An 18,502-nucleotide genomic window follows, 5' to 3' on the forward strand; every position below is an offset into this window, starting at 1 on the left:
AAACTAAGCCTTTCCCCAACGCGGGGTCTTTTGAGCAATGCTGGGTTTTTATCTGTTTGTGTCCAGCCCTGTGAAAAAGCACCGAACCTGACCATCCTTCCGCTGCTCTGTAGCTTGGGTTGTTTCGAACACTTCCCTGGCAGCTGGAAAGCTGTTACGAAGCAGCAAAATTTCCACTGTGGATTATCAGGAACACTACTGAAGCATTGCTTAATGCATCTGATATCTAAGCCTGGATAACAGAAGCCATACAGCCGAGGAGAAAAAAGATTGGCAGCTATTGCAGGAATTCAGATAGGGGCACCTTGGTAAAGAGTGGGGGGGAATGAGTTTACTTCCATTACAGAGCCCAGGGCTGAGATGGATTCTCTCTCTGTCATTGTCCTAAGCACATTATCCCTGAAAGAAAGAGGGTTTCTCTGAATCTGCAATTTTTCTAGGCTTCAGTGTTATTGAAATGAAACTGCTTCAAGGATATCTACATTCTTTACCATCATACGGATTCTCATCTCATGTAAATTATTTGGCCACTTTTCATTTTAATCCTCCACTGTCATTTTCTACAAAAGAGATCATTTGGTTTCTTCATTGAAGGTATTCAGCTGACAGCTGCCCTTTGTCTAGAAAGCAGTGTGCCTTTGCAGGATTTACTTGTGCCTGCTCTTTTTCTTTTTTTTTTTTTTCTTTTAAAGTTCATATTGCTTCATATTTTTCACCTGTAGTTTTCAGGAACTTTTCAGATTGTGAACAGGCTGTGGTTTGTAGCTGTGAAGAGAAATTCAGACATCCCGCGTTCTTTCCCTGTCCCTTAGCACGGGTATACCTGGCTGATAAGAAACAGAACTGGAGGCAGATTAATTAATTTCCTGCTTGCAGGAAGAACTGTAGTCAAAAAATTCACAGTGTTTTCACAACTTCTGCATGAGCAAACCAAAACAGTCAATGATGAAGCCTTGAATTTTTTTCCATGGCTTCTCTGTCTTGAAAACTCAGTTATTCTCCCTACTTTCCAGAAATGTTGGGAGGCTTTAAACATTGTGCTTTGTGTCATGGTAATCACCCACCAGTCCTGTTAAGACCTTGAAATAAGTGATGGGAATGAAACATGAATGTCTTGGTAGAGTGTGTATATGAAAAATTTGGAGGCTGAGGATGAAAATCAGCTCTTACGGTTGAGGTTGTATCTTTTTGGTTACCTGTAGCTATGAAACCTTTTCCTTTAAGACTGAAAACTTCTGAGTATGATCTCTTCTCTACTAGAACCAGCTTGCACTCTGTCGAAGGTTAAAAGCACACTATGGTGATATTGTGATGAAAGATGAAAGAATATTATCAGGAGAAGTTGAGGAGAAGATACAGTTTCGGGGAGCATGAGTTGAGGGTTGGACAAATTTATCGGCAGTTTGAATGTGTGAGGGAAGGAGGAGGCACGTCATTAATGTGGATAAGGAATAAGCAGGTGGAAGGAGAGGCAGGTTCTAAAATTAGTGTCAACTACAGAAACCGAATTTAGCGACTGGTAGTGCCCTTCCAGCTCCCCTCTGGTACCCGCTTAGTTTTGTGATCTCCATGAAAATGTCTAATTTACCAGGAGAGCTGCCTGAAAACTTCTCAAATTTTTGGTGTTTTTTCATAAAACAGGGTTTCAGGGTGAAAAGAATTTCAGATTTTCAAGTGGGAGTCATTTTTCGTGTAGAAACTTTTAGATGTTTACATTAAAAGATAAGAAATTTGTGTTAGAATTTAAAGAAAATGTTTCAGAATGATGAAAAATATGTTTTGATCCAATCAAATAAAAACGTTTATAGCTTATTCAGTTGTAAAATTGTTAAGATAAGAATTACTCTTTCAGCAGCGAGTTTTTTCTAAATCACAAACATGATTGGACTACACAGAGAAAACTTCCTCGTTTGCCAGAAGAGGTGTCTCATTCATTGTCCAGTTCAGAAAGTTAGCTCCGTCACAGGGAGATTTCCTGTTACCCCAGAGAATTGTGAACTTCAGCCTAAGTTTCGTTATTAGAAAACATGAGGTTTTTTGTTGGAGCCAGCAAAAGCGTATGGCAGTCGGTGGCTTGCTAAAAGGGTAGTGTTCAGTTACGTCCAAGAGAAGGATCACTCGTGGCTCTTGTGTTGTCTTTTCTTCATTAATTGGTGTCTCAGTTTCTTGCATCAACATAAGAATGGGCAGTTCAAGTATACACCGTTTCTTAATTTTACATCTTTTGTCATTTCTTCCATAAAGTTAGGTATTGTCTAGCAGTTTTGTGATCACAGGTGGTCTGGGTCTGTAATGTCGTATGACATCAGGGTTTCACCTTCTGGTTTTAGTACATCGCCTTGTAGATCCATCAGGTTTTCTAATTTTATGGGGTTTCTTTCGTGGTGTTTGTTCCTAATTTTGACAAGTACTTATAAACAAAATAATGTTCAGCAAAGGGAGTCCATAAAGTAGCTGTTACGGCTATCAAAATTTGCTGAGTTAATTTTTGTACTCCTGATTAGGACTCCAGGTCATACGGTGTATTAGTGTAAATAATAGTACAGCAGTTTTCAGCTGTGATGTTTTGACGTTCCTTTATCTCATGGCACTTAAAAGAGAAAATAGTTCTTGGCTCTGGTTAGGGAGTGGAGTGCTCTATTTTGTAGGTGGGAGAGCTGAGACACTGTCATGAGGCAGTTGGACTGGGATCCTGAGCTTCTGCTTCCATCACTAACTACTAGAAAAAGCGTTTTCTGGTCTCTTTTCCAAGCTCTCCATTCTCAAAAAAAGCTTTTGTACAGAACGCAACCCCTTTGAACAAAAATTTGCAAGTTAAGATAGACACACGTATCACTTCTAAGGCTATAATAATAGAAAGGATGATATATCTGGAAGAGGAAAGAATATACTTTAAAAAATACCGTGCCCAGAGACTGGGCATATTGCTGGGAGGGGGAGGAAAAAAAAGAGAAAACTTGCTGATAATTCAGGGAGCATTCCTGCTTGTGGCAGTGCCAGGATTGACGGTGCTACGTACTTGAAGCTTCCCAGAAAGTAAGTGTAACCAGGTGTGCTCCTCTTCAGATCTAATGGCAAAATCTCAGCTGTTTTTTCAGAGTAGGATCAAGCATAGTGGGAATTGCAGTTATGGTCAATCTCTCTGGATTTACTTCATAAGAACAACTCAGAGGTCGAGGGAAAAAGTAGTGGATGTTTACGTGTAAATGTGATTGCCTCCAAAGCCCAAATGGGTAGTATAGACATAGTCTGCCCTTCTTTTAGTGAAGATGGAGCTATTTCTGTGGTTTCATTTGCTCTCTAAGCTAGCAAATCAAGTGGAAGTACATTAACAGTGCAACTAGCTGTGCTAATGTGTAATTCTCTTAGTCAAGGAGGAGCAGCTTTGGAATAGGGCTCTGTTTGTGGGCATGGCTGCAACTGTAAATAACACTGTGAACAATGGGATGAAGAAGTAGTGGCTAAAATTCAAACTGAATGTTCAAAATTTGTATTAACAGTGAATTGATCTAAACTGGAAGTGAAATAGTGAGATCTGCCTTAGGACCACGTATTCAAAAGAAGGTTGGACAGAAACAATTGCTGTATGGAACAGAATCCAGGTTTCCATAGAAAGTAACTGTCCTGGGGCCAATCCACCAGAGGAGAAACATGACCATGGAAAATAATAATTGCCTGAGTATGCCTAGCTCTCCTACTACCAAATGATCTCCAATTAGAGGAAATATCTTATTTTCAAATACAGAGCAGCTGTCCAACAGCTGAACCTGCTGCTGATCAAAGTTGATCAAAGAATTCTTAGGATTATATGTTACAGCCAATCTACAGAGAAAATGTGGTAGTCCCTTCTTCTGCATGCTTATCAGAGTCCATTGAAGTAAACAGGACTTTTTGTTGGTTTTGATGCAAATCTGATAAGCTCTGTAGAATGTAAATCAGTTCATTAAAATTTGTAAAGCACTTAAATGAAGTAAAAGAGAAAACAGTTTAACTTTTATAGGATGTTTACTGCATATAAAGTACAATAAAATCACAATTATTCAGAAAAAATACTGTTAAAATATGCTATACTCAATATGTTGTTCTGGGGAAGATTTAAAATTTTTAAATTGTGATTTTGAAGGAAAAAAGCTAGTCTGACTCTAGAAACCGTACTGTATTACTGTGTAATTTTGTCTGTACAATCTTCATACCGTATCTGTCTAAAGTACGCAATATTTGTGTGTGTTTGTCCATAATATATATAAAAGTCTGTATGTATGTGTGTATATATTAACCCAGGGATCAAAATAAATATTGAACAGCTCCTTCATTTTTAGGATGCTCCCTAAGCTGGGGGTATGTCAAGAAAAAAAAAGTAAATGATAATAAAAAAAGGCAGAGGCATGGCCTGTGATGTCTTCTGACATGATGATTCACTCGACAGTCCTAACTCTGATATTTGTGGCATTGCCTACTTTGTTGTATCTCCTAGTACAATATTCTGAATGCCGAGGTGACACTGCAAATGCTGAGATAATATTCATTTATCTGAGGCACTTGGGAAGTTTTATCCACTCTGCGGATATGAGTGCATGCCTATATTACCTTATGCATATACAGGTTTACATAAAATTTACTGTGTCTGTGTTATCTCTGTAAGAGTGATGCATAAACTAGCATTGGACACCTTTTAGTGAAGCTGCTTTGGAGCATTCATGCTCTGATTTCTGAAAAAAAACTTCTTTTTTTTTCCCCCCCTTGCAGTTACTTCAATGAGAATCAATATCCAGATGAGGCAAAGAGAGAAGAAATTGCAAACGCCTGTAATGCAGTTATACAAAAGCCAGGTGAGGAGCTGATCATGGTGTCCTTTCGAAAGGCAGTTGCAATTAGATTTCAACATCTCCTGCTAAATTTAGCAAATCTCATTTTATGGCTATTACTAACAAATGTAGTGCTCTCAACTAGTGGTAGGTTTCTTCTTGAGCGTTCTACAACTCGTGTTGTTCAGAGCTGCCGTACTTGGATGAACATGACAGTCAATGCAATTTTCAAACCTAAATGCCGATGTCTGAAACTTAAATTCCCACCAGTTGAGATACGAAGTACAAGTTGTGCATCTGAACATTTTACTTATACAGCTTTGTAAATGGCATTGCTAAGAAAATAAACATGTCTGAAAAATTTTCATTCTTTACATTCAGTTATTTCAAAGGACTTCTATAAGCACTCAGTAGTGATCTGAGAATTTTATTACACTCCATGAAAGTGGGTTTTACTGGTTCCGTTTTACAGATGGGAAATCTTAGGTTCACAGACTGAGGCTTACTGGAGATCATACAGCAGGTCCTCGGAGGATTAAGGAGCACAGCTTTCCTGTCTTTCAGTTTCCTTTACAGATTCTAGACAGGAGTCTTATATTAGAATCTGTGTATTAATGGAGGACCTTGTGTTTGGGTCAACAAGTTGCATTTTCGCTGTTCCTGGAGAAGTCATACTTGGGAGAGGAGCATGAACATTCAGTGTAGTATTCAGTGGACACACCTGCCTTTGCTTAGTTTTGCTAACCAAACATTTATGTAGTTTTCAGAACTTGTATTTTGGATATATTTAGGTTTTATATAACCAGAATAAAAATTAATGCAAAAGAAAGCTAAGGCATGACTCCTGAACATGGGGACAGTCACAGGATAGCACAGAATCATAGAGCAATTTAGGCTGGAATTGACCTCTGGAGATCATCTGGTCAGGCAGGACCAGCTTAGATTAGGTTGCTCAGGGCTTTACCTCGTTCAGTTTTGAATATCTCCAAAACCGGAGGTTTTCCCACCTCTGGGCCCCTGCTCTAGAGTGTTGAGCACTCTCATGGCAAAATACTTTTTCCTAAAACCTAGTCAAAATTTCCCTTGTTGCAACTTTTATGTGTTGCCTCTTGTCTTCTTGTTGTGGAAGCAGAATGATCTAGCGGGTAGAGCACCGAAGAGGTTAGGATTTTAGTCCTGACTGTGCTGCTGGGTGGTTCAGCAACTTTGAACAAACTCCTTAAACACTGTGTCTCAGGATCGGTAAAATACTGTGAGTGGTACTGATGCAAAGCATTAAGAAACAGCGTAGATATCTACAGATTGCTGCAATTACATGAATGTTTTGTATGCTGAATAAAAAAACTTTGAGAAACAGTCTGAAGCAGGGGAGTCTCATCCCCATGTAGCCTGCAGAGGACTGAGGACGCAGCTACATTGAATAGGGTCAAGGCCAGCTGAAGAGGTTTCCATGCTGACCCTGCAATGCTGAATTCCTCCAGTCTTCCCTCTTTTACCATGGTGGTCAGCAGAAGGGATTGTCTGCTCTAGCTGGCTGGTGGTTGTTGGGATTTTATTTGCTGGTTTAAGTAAAACTCCAGTGATCTGGTTTCCAACATCCCCTCCCTTCTCCCAAAAGATCACAAGTGTCCTCGCACGATTGGGAGGGTGTGATTAGTGCTGCGGGAGCATGATAGCGGCTGGAAAGTAGTTTGGAGGGTATGATACAAAATCTCTTCATTCATTTTGCTGCTGAAGAAAACATGTCATTGAACTATATCCCCGTGGCACATAGTAAGAGAACTAGCCCAAGGGTATGCGATTTGTGGCAGGGCTGTGAATTGAATTTGAGTTTTTTGAATCTCAGTTTTGTGCTTGAACTAGAAAAGCAGCCCTCTATTCTCCCATGGCTCTGGATTTAGTTGATTGAAGCTGCAAAGAAATTCCTGTAGTTCGGATTTTAAAAAAAAGAAGAAAGGCTACTTTGTTTTTCGAGAGATATTTGGCATTTATTTTCATAGCATCTGCGCACAGTACTTTGATTCATATAAAATTCACTTTATTCTCAGTTATAATAACTTTTCAGTGCTGTCCGTATTTCAGGGGTTTATCACATGTGTAAGGGTCTTTTGCCTACCTCTGGAACCCAGCGAGTAAAATATTTTTTTTCCCCTGTTACTTTCGTAGGAAAAAAGTTATCGGATTTGGAGCGAGTTACCTCCCTTAAAGTGTACAATTGGTTTGCCAACAGAAGAAAGGAAATCAAGAGAAGAGCCAATATCGGTAATGTATCAGAGAGCCTGCTTTCAAGGTTTAGTACGTACACTTGCTCAGGAGAGATGCAAAATACGTAAGATTGTATTAATGAAAATACTAGACATTCTGACATTCTTAATAGAAATGTGGAGCAATTTTTTAAATTAGTGTCTTGCTGTTCCAGTTTTTTTCTAAAATATGGGTAGGAATTTAATTTATGGAATTCCATCATCGATATAGGACAAATGATGCAGTTACGAAGTTTTACTGGAAGATCAGTTTTAAAAACCAAAGTGAGAATTCTGTTGGCAGAAGGAGAATCGTATTTCCCTATGCTCAGGCTCCTTTGGGTATCCAAAATAAAATCTAAAATAAAACCTCAAAATATCTGCATTGGAAATAAGGGAAATTGAAACGATTGCAAGTTCACAACCTTAGCATGCTGTTTAAATGAAAAGTGGCTGTTGTGAAGAGCTTTTATCTGGTGGTAAGTTTCCTTGTGTCTGTGTGCCACTGAAATGTGCTTGTTCCTTCAGCCAGAACCTGGGGGTGTCTTTCTTACTGCCATCCCTGAGACCCCACAGGGATCTAAGAGTTCAGATGAGTTGTTTCACATCTCAGATACAGCCGCTAGGACCAAAGGCTCTGCAAGCCTGCTTCTCATTCCGGTTACACCTGTGCTCCTTACTGCTTTCCAAGGGGTTGCGCAGTGACAAGTGGCTGGAACAAAGTCATAATTTTTCTTGGTGATCAGGACAAAACAAAAGTCACTTCAGAGTTAGCCCTGCAGGTTCTTTGAGTGATGAGCAGCTGATCGTAAGGAAATTAGAAGTGACTCTGAACTTGTAAGTAGTAGACCCTCTAATGTGAATAAACATAAGACATTCTAATGAGAATAAGCTCGTGTTAGTAGCCAGGATTCAACAAACTTCTGCAATGCACGCAAAATTTTATGCACTTACTTAGATACTATGCGGAATTGTGTTTGCAATACATAGGCAGAGATCCATACCTGCCTATTACCAGTATTTTTGCAGATGTCAAATGTTATGCCCTTTTGCTATCTGCTTCTTTTTGCCATATTTGTGAATAAGAAAAATTTCTTTTTACAGCATTTGATGTGTTACTGAAATTTAATCTGATTATTTTTTTTTTAAATGAAACCTGTTGAAGGGCAGGGGGGAACAAAGCAAAGTTAGTCCAAGGTGGGTGGAGTTATAGCAGTATCTGACCTGCAGGGGGAGGAGGGTTGGAAGGAGATTAAAAAAAACCAAAGGGAGCTTTAGATGCATGGATCCTACTGGAAGGTGAAGATATGTGTGTTTTTAAATCCCTTAAGTGCTTTAAAAAATTTCTCCATCTGTTTTCAGACACTCCCTGCCCCCCTCAAGTCCTGCCAGTCCAAACTATATGGGAAAATCTACAGGGAATGCCTTTGCCACTCCAGTGCATTAGAAATTAAGCTAATTTCTAATAGGACTGGCTAGAAAACAAGGTTTCTTACTTGCAAACAAGTCTGTTAGTTGGCAGGGAAGGATTTCAGGCAAACCAGTATCTGTTCATGTCCTACCTTCCCAAATACTTGTCCTGGTTCCGGCTGGGATAGAGTTAATTTTCCTCCTAGTAGCTGGTACAGTGCTGTGGTTTGGGTTTAGCGTGAGAACAATGTGATAACACACTGATGTTTCAGTTGTTGCTAAGCAGTGCTTACACTGGTCAAGCACTTTTCAGCTTCCCATGCTCTGCCAGCGAGGAGGGGCACAAGAAGGGAGGGAGCACAGCCGGAACGGCTGACCCAAACTGGCCAATGGGGTATTCCATACCATATGACGTCATGCTCAGTATATAAGCTGGGGGGAGTTGGCAGAGGGGCAGCAATGGCTGCTCGGGGACTGGCTGGGCATCGATCAGCAGCTAGTGAGCGGTTGCATCACTTATCTCAACCCACGAATTTTTTCACTTTTGCCCTTCCAATTCTCTTTCCCATCCCACCAGCGGGGTGGGGGGGTGAGCGAGTGGCGGTGAGGTACTTGGTTGCCGACTAGGGTTAAACCACAACATACTAGAGAGTGAAGAGGAAGAGGCTAAGAACTAACTGTTCTTCCAGTTATTGTAACTTCTTGAAAAAAAAGTAGTTACTTTTAATTACTCTAATGCATCAGATAAATTAGGGATCCATTTGGTTTTTTCGAAGAAGCAGCAATCCTGGAGAGCCATGGAATAGATGTACAGAGTCCGGGAGGTCATTCCAACAGTGACGACGTTGATGGCAATGACTACTCAGAGCAGGTAAGCATCATGGCTGAGCCTCGTGGCCCAAAAAGGGACAGTTCACGCGACACATGAAGAGGCCCTCTACCTCTCGCAAATCAGATGTCTCTTGTTTTTGTTTTGCTTTTATGTAATTGTAATGGGGAAAGTGGAAGAGCACAGCTCCCCTATTTGAATGTGTTGAGCAACCAGTATTCACCCACATGGATTTATTGTCATACAACAGGACACTTGGCAAGTACGCAATGGGGAGGAGGAGGGAAGATGTTCAGAGGGAGGCAGAGAAGCAGAGAAGGTAGAAGAAGACAGGAGGATCTGCTCCAAACAAGCAAGTTACACCATTCACGCCACACGCAATGTATGAAAAATGTTAGGAGAGTGTTAACTCACCCAGTGCACCATGCATAACTTGCGCTCTCCTTACCCATGGCACCGTTCTAGTTATCCGCCCTCAAGAAAGGATGTACAGGTCTTTAGTTGCTCCTATATATCAAGCACCAACATGCTTCCGTGCAAAACTAGGCATGTGTGTTCCTCCTACACCTATTATTTCTTTCTGCAAGAAATATCTCCATTATAGTCTGTGCTACAGCTACTGTGAGTCGCTTGTGTGGCACCCAGACAAGTACAGCAGTAAGGCCCCGCCCAGTACACTTTATAATCCCTTTTGTCAACCTTGCCCAGCAAGACACTGAGCACCCTCCTGTAAGGTGCAGAGCTCCCTGTTTGTCTGTGGGAGTACCTTTCGGGAGCGCCTCAGGATCAGTCCCTAAGACACTGACAGACAAAGGGTAAAGGGTGGGGGGGAAAGGATTTGATTAAATGAAGTTTTACATTTATTTGGCCCCGTACCTGTTTCGTATTGTTCTGCAATGATGTGCCACTATTTGGATTGTTTACATATTATCTGTCTTTTTTTTTTTTTCTTTTTCTTTTTGCATTTTAACTCTTGCCTATTCTCTATTTTTCTTGGTTATTTTTAACCCTTGACAGCAACTTCTTTTTTAAATTCTCTAGCAAAAGAATACCCCTTCCCGCACTCTGAGCCCTCACCTACCCTAAAGTTGGTGACCCTTCCTTCACACACCTTCCTGACAGGTATTGCATCCCCTTCCCAATTTTTCTTCAGGTGTCAGTGTTGGCCAAAACCCCTCAGGGCTGTGTGTGCTTGGCACCAGTGGACTTGAACAATTCACTTACTTGGTTCTGGTTTTGATATGAGCTGTGTTCTGTGCTACACCCAACATCTGGGGTGGGCAGATCGCTTTTAATTGACTCGTTTGGGAGAAGTAGGTAGGTCTCCCTCTATAAAGGCTGCTGGTGGAGCGTAATAGCAACTGAGTGTCCTGGAATGAGTCCCTAGCATACTTGGCTGTGGCCCAGTACGACAGATATTTGGCAGAGGCATTCCCAGCCGCTCCGCTTCTGAGGGGTATTAAGGCCCTTTTTATAGGTCATCACCAGCAGATTTGGTGGAACCAACTTTGCTAGCTCTAGATGATGAGAGGCTGCTCTGTGACTGTTATAAAATATTTTGAAACTGCTGTTGAGCACAGATAATTCCTTTTCAATCAGATACAGGACCTGAATACTGAGATGAAGTGTTATGTAGACTCCCAAACTATGTTTTTCTTCTGTATGTTACCCAAAATACTTTGAAAAGAGAAATAAATTGGTTATTAAAATTTAAAGATCTTTGTTTAGAGTCCTTAAAAATTACATTTCTCAGTAATTTAGCTGGGCTCCTCTATGAAGTGTAATTAGGCATTAACAGCAAAGCGGATTAAATGGCAAGCTCTCCTGATGACCCTTTAACATCCCTTAGCTGTTAAAACCATAAATTTCACTTTCTACCCCTGTCATTTTCCACAACGACACTTAAACTCTAGTAAACTTTAAAACACAAAGTTCATCCAAATACTAACGAAGTGCCTAAAAATTCAGAAGTCAGGACTTTGTATTTCTTACCATGGTAAAGATTACTGAGAGGCCCTTAGACTGTGTGCACATCACAATGTTTGCCTGACATTTGTTGTAAATGAATGCATTCCTTTAAATAACCTTAGGATTTTACCAAATCCTGGCTTTTCTGTGCCCCTCAGCGTTTGCCACCTGTCATCTTAATTTAAAAATGCGTAATAACACATTTTAAATTTTAAATTTCACAAGTTCATCGCTTAAAGGCTGTTGGAAGACTGATAAATGTTTATAGTTTCCTTTCTGTAAATAATTTAAAAAAATTGTGAGATCATGGTGTGGTAACTATTAGTACCCCATTTTAAAGAGGAGAAAACACCATGATTTTGCCCGAAGTTCCAGAAGAATTTATTTGACAGCTGGGATTACAGTTTGGATATTGCTGGTTCTCCTTCCTGTCATTGAAAACCAGGCCCTATTTCTGATGTAGACTGAGAAACATTCTCAGATGTAGACTGAGAAAATTTAGGCTAGAATTGTCAGACTTTTAGGTCTGATAGTGTATGGCCGTTATGCACCTGTAGAAGGCAGCCCTTCTTGTTCATTGATTTTAAAATTTTCACTGCAGTCCTGTAGCAAAAAAGTTTCTCTGTATTAGTTTTGCTTGCCAACCATCACAGCCATCAACACAGTGGTCCTCTTAGTTGAGGGACTTTGCTCTTTAGAAAATAGATGAAGAAATATATGGCGCACAGTTCAGTGGACTGGAGAACCTGGCAGTATCTTCACCTGCATATTTGAATTACGGCGGTTCCAGTCCCCTGAAATCATTGCACTGTTTTTCTTAGCAGTCTAGGAGGTTCTCGGCACCTTTTTCCCTATACCTGTGTGAATTCAGTGTCTTCACAGGATACTGGCTCAGACCAAGGGTTAGTCTAGGTTTGTATCCTGTTTCAGAGTGAGGTCAATAGTAGTATTTAAGGAAAAAGTATTTTTACAGAACAGGACAATTATAGAATGATTTTATTATAGTAGCTTCCAGCATCTGGAAGTCAGTAGTTTTGAGAGGCTTCCTGAGCCACTCTGTATCCACTTTGTTCTTAATTTACTAATTATTTGTAATAAGCATTTACCATATCAACCGTCAGCCATTTCTTTTCCAAGCTGAAAAACCTGAGTCTATTTAGCCTCTCCTCATAGGGAAGCCACCCCATGCCTCTCTTCCCCTGGGCTGCCGTTCTCTCTACCTTTTCTAGTTCTATTGTGTCCTCTTCAAATGGGGTGACCTGAACTGTATATTCAAAATGTAAGCGTAGCATGAATTTGTGCAGTGCATAATGATTCCTATCTTAGTTTGGTTTCCTGACATACCTTGTGTATCACTTTTATCTTTATAATTTAATATTTTCCTCAGAATATCCCCCCGCCTCAAATTTCTCTCTCCAAAATTGGGTACGCCACTCCTTGCCCCGCTTACCTTTGTCTGCACAGTGAGGGAAATCGGTCCTAAATCAATTCGATAAATTCCTTTCGCTTTCTACCCCTGTAATGAATGTGCAATTTGCTGCCCCTAGTCCATTACTTTACACACTAGTTTTGTCCGGTGGTTTTCTACTTATGGAGTAACAATGCTTCTCTCTTCTCCTTTCCGCATGCACAGGATGACAGCACTAGCCATAGTGACCATCAAGACCCCATTTCATTAGCCGTGGAAATGGCAGCAGTAAACCACACCATCTTGGCATTGGCCCGGCAAGGAGCCAACGAGATCAAGACAGAGGCTCTAGACGACGACTGATACAAAGAAAGGGGAGGGTCAAAGCAAGAAGTAACTTAGTTTTAGACGTAGCACCTTAGCAGACTTTCCTCGGTCCTTAATATGTGTTCTTACAGTATAACTTTGCAGTTTCTTGTACGTCAGTTAGCTGTTAGGGTCTTGTTCTGTGAAGATGGCATGGTGCCCTCAGCCTTTGCATATACTCTCTCAGTATTAATTCCCAATAAATAATCAATCAACCAACCAACCTCCCTCTCCCAGCCCCAGTGGCTAGAAAAATCTTGCTGCTCTGTCTTAGCATTCAAAGTGCTTCCAGGTATTTTAGACAGCCCTCAATTACAAGTCTTAGGCTACACTTAAAACCTTGGATATCCTTAGAAATCGTGTTAAAAAAAATAGTCTGTACGCTTTTCCTTCTCTGAGACTGAAAGGATGCAAGCTGAGGTAGTGGCACAGGGTCGATGGACACCAGATCGGGAGTATCAACAGAGAGTAAAAAGAACACTAGAAACCCCACTTCAGCATGGGAATAAATGATTTCCAGCTGCAATAAGCCGTGCCTCACTGGTCATACAGTGACTTGATATACTTTTGGGTGCTGTGCTGAGAATGTCCATTGGAAACACATTCACATATTTCGGTTGATGTTCACATATTCAGTACAGACATCCTCTGCTCTCACAAGCTGCGTGGCTTAGTGGAGAAGTACTGCCTTCTGCCTCTGGGACCATGATTGAAGCCCAGCCTGGGATCATATGAAAAATGAGCTGAATGTCTAATGGACAGCAGTCCACTTCTCAAAACCACTATTCATTATTTGGCATGGCTAGTAGTGCCTGCTCAGAAGAGGTCTAGACTCTATTGATCTGTCGTTAACAATTTCACCTTTTATTCTTCCTCTCGCCTTTTCTGTCCCCACCCTACTCCCCTCTCCACTTTGCCACCTTCAAAAGCAATGTTTTCCAGGAAGGTTGTTAAGGTCATAAAATGGGTGAGTGGATTTTCACATATCTGTGTAACTAATGCCTACGTCCTGACTAGCCTGAAAGGTTATTGGAGAACTTTTGCCTCTGACCTTTACTAGATAACCATCACAGCATAAATATTCTCCTAAAGATGAACTTTTTTTGTTTGTTTAAAGGCAGGAGGATCTCTTACCTGAGAAATGGGGTGTGAATGTTTTGTGTTCTCTTTACTCTGTCCTTGTTAAGATGTGAGAAAGCTATACTGCTACGAGCAATTTAATTAATAATTGGAAGCCATACTGATAATGGATGTGGTAATATTTGTAAAGCAAACCTACTTTAAGTAGCAGAAACTAATGGAATTGTTTTCCTTGATCATATGTAGCACTTTTGTTACTTTTTTCTTAAAGATATTTATATTTGATAAGTCTTTTTTTTATCATTTGAGAATTCAAAATACCAAACAGCAACTTGCATTACAGAGTCACCCTGCGATCACCTTGTCATCTAGTATCTAAATGATGAACTGTGTGTGCATCTAAGAAAATTACATCTGCTGGCATTGTGTGGAAATGATCTCCTGGCATCCTGATAAGATGATATGTTGCTGCCGGTAAGAGGAAACATTTCGATGGAAACAGCACGGGAAGTGTTAGAGACGGGCAGGACTGTGTTACATTAAAAATAAAAATTAAAAACCTATGTAGATTTTTGTATATAGATATATAAAAATTTGCATAGTGTTTCCACAACATTCCATTTTTATCTTCCCAGTTTATGTGGGAGTAGCTTAAGAAGGGGAAAACAACTTAGTCTGAAGGATGGGTTTCCCTTTTCTCCCCTCCACTGCTAGAGGTGGAGGGAATGAAGGGAAGTTGCTATTACTTGGCTTGTTCTCATCCCTTTCTCATGCTTAACTATCGGATAGCATTGTAAACTCCTAAAATGTGGCTCCTCAGCAGGTTTTTAGCCAGCCTAAACCCCTTCAAGGTGTAGGCTAACGAGATCATCTTTGCATCTGTTAATCTTGTGAAAATTGCTTAGGTAAGTGTGGAGGAGATTTTGTGCTTTCAGAGGGCACAGAGTTGGCACCTCTTTTTCTCTGTAACTTTGAAGATATATAGGTAGGGCTTGGCCCCGTCTTTCATTTATGGATTTCATTGGAAAATTTATGTGCTTTCCTTAGATATAGATCACTGAAGCAGAATGAAGCCGTCTTTTTTCTGTTTTATTGCATTTCTTGAGTAGGCAAATCCATAAGTAGCATCAGGGCAGACTCAGGAAAGAAAGGAATTGGATCAGCGACTGTTGCACCATTGCAGTTTTTTTCTTAATGTGTGCATGTGTGTTTTGGTACTAAGGAGTGAAAGGACAGGGAGAGCTTTTATTTCTATTTTTGCACAGCGGAATGATTGAGCAAACTATAGCCTTAGTGGAATTTTACCTACTTATTCATACTACAGTCACACACCAAGCTGACAAGCAACATCCACGATTTATAGTAAGGAGATTTTAATAATCGATGGCCTCTTTACGTTGGGATTGCCACCACCATTTGTTCTGGCTGTTTCATTTTAAAAAGAACAGACTCAAACTGTTGGACAGCTGCAATTTTAAAAGAAATATTGCTTACTATACCATCTTAAAAAAAAAAAAGTCATTGTTTCAAGCATTGCCTTTTTAAAGCAATAGAGAAGAATAAAAATAGTACTAGAACTTCTGTATCCTGATTATAGGTTCATGTGAAGCAGGATCAAAGTAACACCACTAAAATTGTATGTCTATACCATCTAATGTAGAAGAATCTGATCTTAATTCTGTTTGTCACTGTCAGGTAGCTGCTGGTCTCATGCATCAATATCCTATCTGAAGGTTAAACAGTTAAACCTTGTGAACAACTGGAGATTGGCAGATCCTCCTTGTCTGTAGCTTCCTGGTAAATACCATCTTCTCACCAGAGAAAATAACAAATGACTTAACTGGGGAATCAGACACTTAGTTCCATGGTGTCAGTTTTTGGTTTGCCCCTCTCTATTTTGGCTTTTCTTTGACCATCGAGAGGTACGAGGAAGGAGTAAGACTTCAGCTGTTATCAGGATGCTCATGGCAATCTATTTCCTTTATTCTGAAAGTTCATAGTGAACAATTTGCAGGTGGCTAATAACTTTCCGGTTTGACGTGAATTAGCTAAAATGGAACAGACACTGGTGTGATGATATCAGGAAAAGCGTACGTGATCTCGAGTAAGTGAAAGAATTGGTAGAGAGTGTGTCCTGGAATTTAGCCTTTGTTCTAGGGTTTGTTTCAGCACTGTGGGAGTCATCTTTGTCTTTCTGTCTCTGGATTTTCTTGAAAATCAAGCCTTATTTTTGTAGCGTTGCAATTCAGTTGCAATTTGTTGTAGCCAATCTGGAATTACTGCAGTTTGTTCTCATGTGGGTTCCCTTGAAGTGGATCTGGTGGCAGACTAGATCTACCTTTTTGTTCTGTGAATAGAGAAGAAATTATTTAAGATGCTCCTCGTCTCTGATGGGCACAGATTGCTTTTAACTTTGTAGAGTAAGTTCTGGCTGTTATTTTGTCGCTCATAAAGTCCTTATACTTGAGTTGTTGTCTCTTACCGTCTTCTTAAAACAACAATTTCTACCTCCACTTCTTTTTTGGGGTTTGTTTTTTTAATTCCCCCGCCTTCTTCCTGAAGTATGAGATCCCAGACGTTTGCAAAAGCATTTTGAGATGATAAAAATAAATTGACATAACAATGAGCAGACACGTTATCCATTGATGCCCTAGGATTATAGAGACATCTTCTAAATACTCTATAAATGTACATATTGTTACAGTGTAATCCCATGCTCGTATGTTGGATGTGAACAAGTTGGTCGTGAGTCAGCAGTGCACCCTTGCAGCTATTAAGGAATCTCATTAGGAAGAGCCTTCAGCAGGTCAAGGGAAGCGATCAGTCCCCTCCGTTCATCCCTGTGGGACCACATCTGGAGTACTTTGTGCAGTGTTGGGCAGGAGTGAGGCCATCGTAGGGCTGCTGAGTTGAGAGGGTTGGAGCACATGTCATGTGGGGAGAGATTGCGAGAGCTGGGTTTGTTCAGGCTGGCTCTGGGGGCATCCTGTATGTTCTTCTTCAGCTGTCTTAATGGGTGGGTTTAGAAAAGGCGGAGCCAGGCTCTTCTCGGTGGTGCATAGCAAAAAGGTGAGGGGCAGTGGGCTCAAATTGCATTAAAGAAAATCCCAGGTGAATATAAAGAGACGTATTTTCATACTCAGAGTGGTAGAACGGTGGCCCAGAAAGGCAGTGGAAACCCCATCCTTGGGGATATTCAAAACTCAACTGGACACGGTTGGATTAGAGACCTCCAGAGGTCTCTTCTGGCCGAAATTCTATGATTCTATACAAACCTGCTCAGGTTGAGGTGTTTCCTAGTTCTGACCGATACCTGTTGACTTGTTTAAAGAAATTATCTTAATTTTTTGTTGGAATTTCTTTTCTGTTTTGCTATTCATAAAAAGTTGTCTTTCCTATTGTACTAATAGAGGGGAGCTTTATTTGCAGGGTCTGGCTCCAGGGTCCAATCAAGCCATAAGTAATAAATTTCATTGATTATTTGCTCTGTTTACACAGTTCTTCAGGGATATTTGAATTATTCTGTTTGTTTCATTGCCTAACATCAGACTGGTAAGTTTTCCATGTTTTCCTAACATTTGTGCTGTAGATCAGTTTTTGCCTTCGTTTGTGAGGATTTATCGTTGTCTTGCTGCTGTGAATGCAAGCGAAAACTTTCACATAACTGACCATATTAGAGGAAAAACTGTAGTTAACTTAAGCCCACTGGTGACTACTATGATAAGCTAGAAATTTTTGGTTCAGTAAATCATTAATTGGTGATTATCAGAAGCTGAAACGGTATGACTGGGAAAGAGTCACATTATACTCACTTGGATCCTCCTTTTCTTCCCTTAAGTGTTTGCTGTTGGCCACTGCTAGGAAAAAAACCTATACTTCACTAGGCAGACTTTAGGTCTGATTTGGATGTTATTTTGAAGAGAAATCACAATGGTGTTTGCCAATACGGACTGGCAGGGGGTCAGTTACACTCCCAAGTGTTAATTTCTGCCTTTAAGGTGCATAAGAACATGGAGGTGAGTTCACCAAGATTTTGAGTTCCCTTATGTGGTATAAAAGTTTTCCTTCACAATGAGATGCTGCTTGCAAAGAAGTAAAATGAAAGCATTGTGCTGGCCTTCCCCTGGAGTAGTTGAGTCGCTGAGGCATGTAGTTGTAACAGGGTTTCATAAGGAAACAGGTTTTATTTTTCGTATAGATAAAACCAGCAAAATTGGTATAAGAGTTCTCAAAACTCAAAATCGCTGCTCCTAAAGCACTTAATGTTGTTTTCCTGTGTGTAATCTTAACTCGAATGCAAAGCTGGATTCACACCTTTCTCTGCAAAGTACTAAGATTCAGTGTGAGATTTTGCCCATAGTACTGAGAGCTGTGGATATTTAATAGGAGAAGA

At 40.4% G+C, this 18,502-nt stretch overlaps 1 protein-coding gene across 16 annotated transcripts in view; it reads left to right on the top strand.

Annotated features, from left to right (window-relative positions):
* The window catches only part of HMBOX1 (homeobox containing 1), a 127,148-nt gene that overhangs the window by 97,286 nt on the left and 11,360 nt on the right, over nucleotides 1-18,502 (top strand). For 6 of the 16 annotated variants that reach the window (XM_075144827.1, XM_075144828.1, XM_075144821.1 and 3 more), the window contains 5 exons: nucleotides 4,747-4,829; nucleotides 6,972-7,067; nucleotides 9,235-9,329; nucleotides 9,538-9,669; nucleotides 12,889-17,661. In XM_075144827.1, the coding sequence (XP_075000928.1) occupies nucleotides 4,747-4,829; nucleotides 6,972-7,067; nucleotides 9,235-9,329; nucleotides 9,538-9,669; nucleotides 12,889-13,026 (544 nt within the window). In that variant the 3' untranslated portion in view covers nucleotides 13,027-17,661. The remainder of the gene's footprint in view (nucleotides 1-4,746; nucleotides 4,830-6,971; nucleotides 7,068-9,234; nucleotides 9,330-9,537; nucleotides 9,670-12,888; nucleotides 17,662-18,502) is intronic. The other 10 variants (XM_075144818.1, XM_075144820.1, XM_075144826.1 and 7 more) reach the window with 10 other exon arrangements.

The sequence above is a fragment of the Calonectris borealis genome, chromosome 3 (genome assembly GCF_964195595.1).
Source record: "Calonectris borealis chromosome 3, bCalBor7.hap1.2, whole genome shotgun sequence".
Classification (NCBI taxonomy): Eukaryota; Metazoa; Chordata; class Aves; order Procellariiformes; family Procellariidae; genus Calonectris; species Calonectris borealis.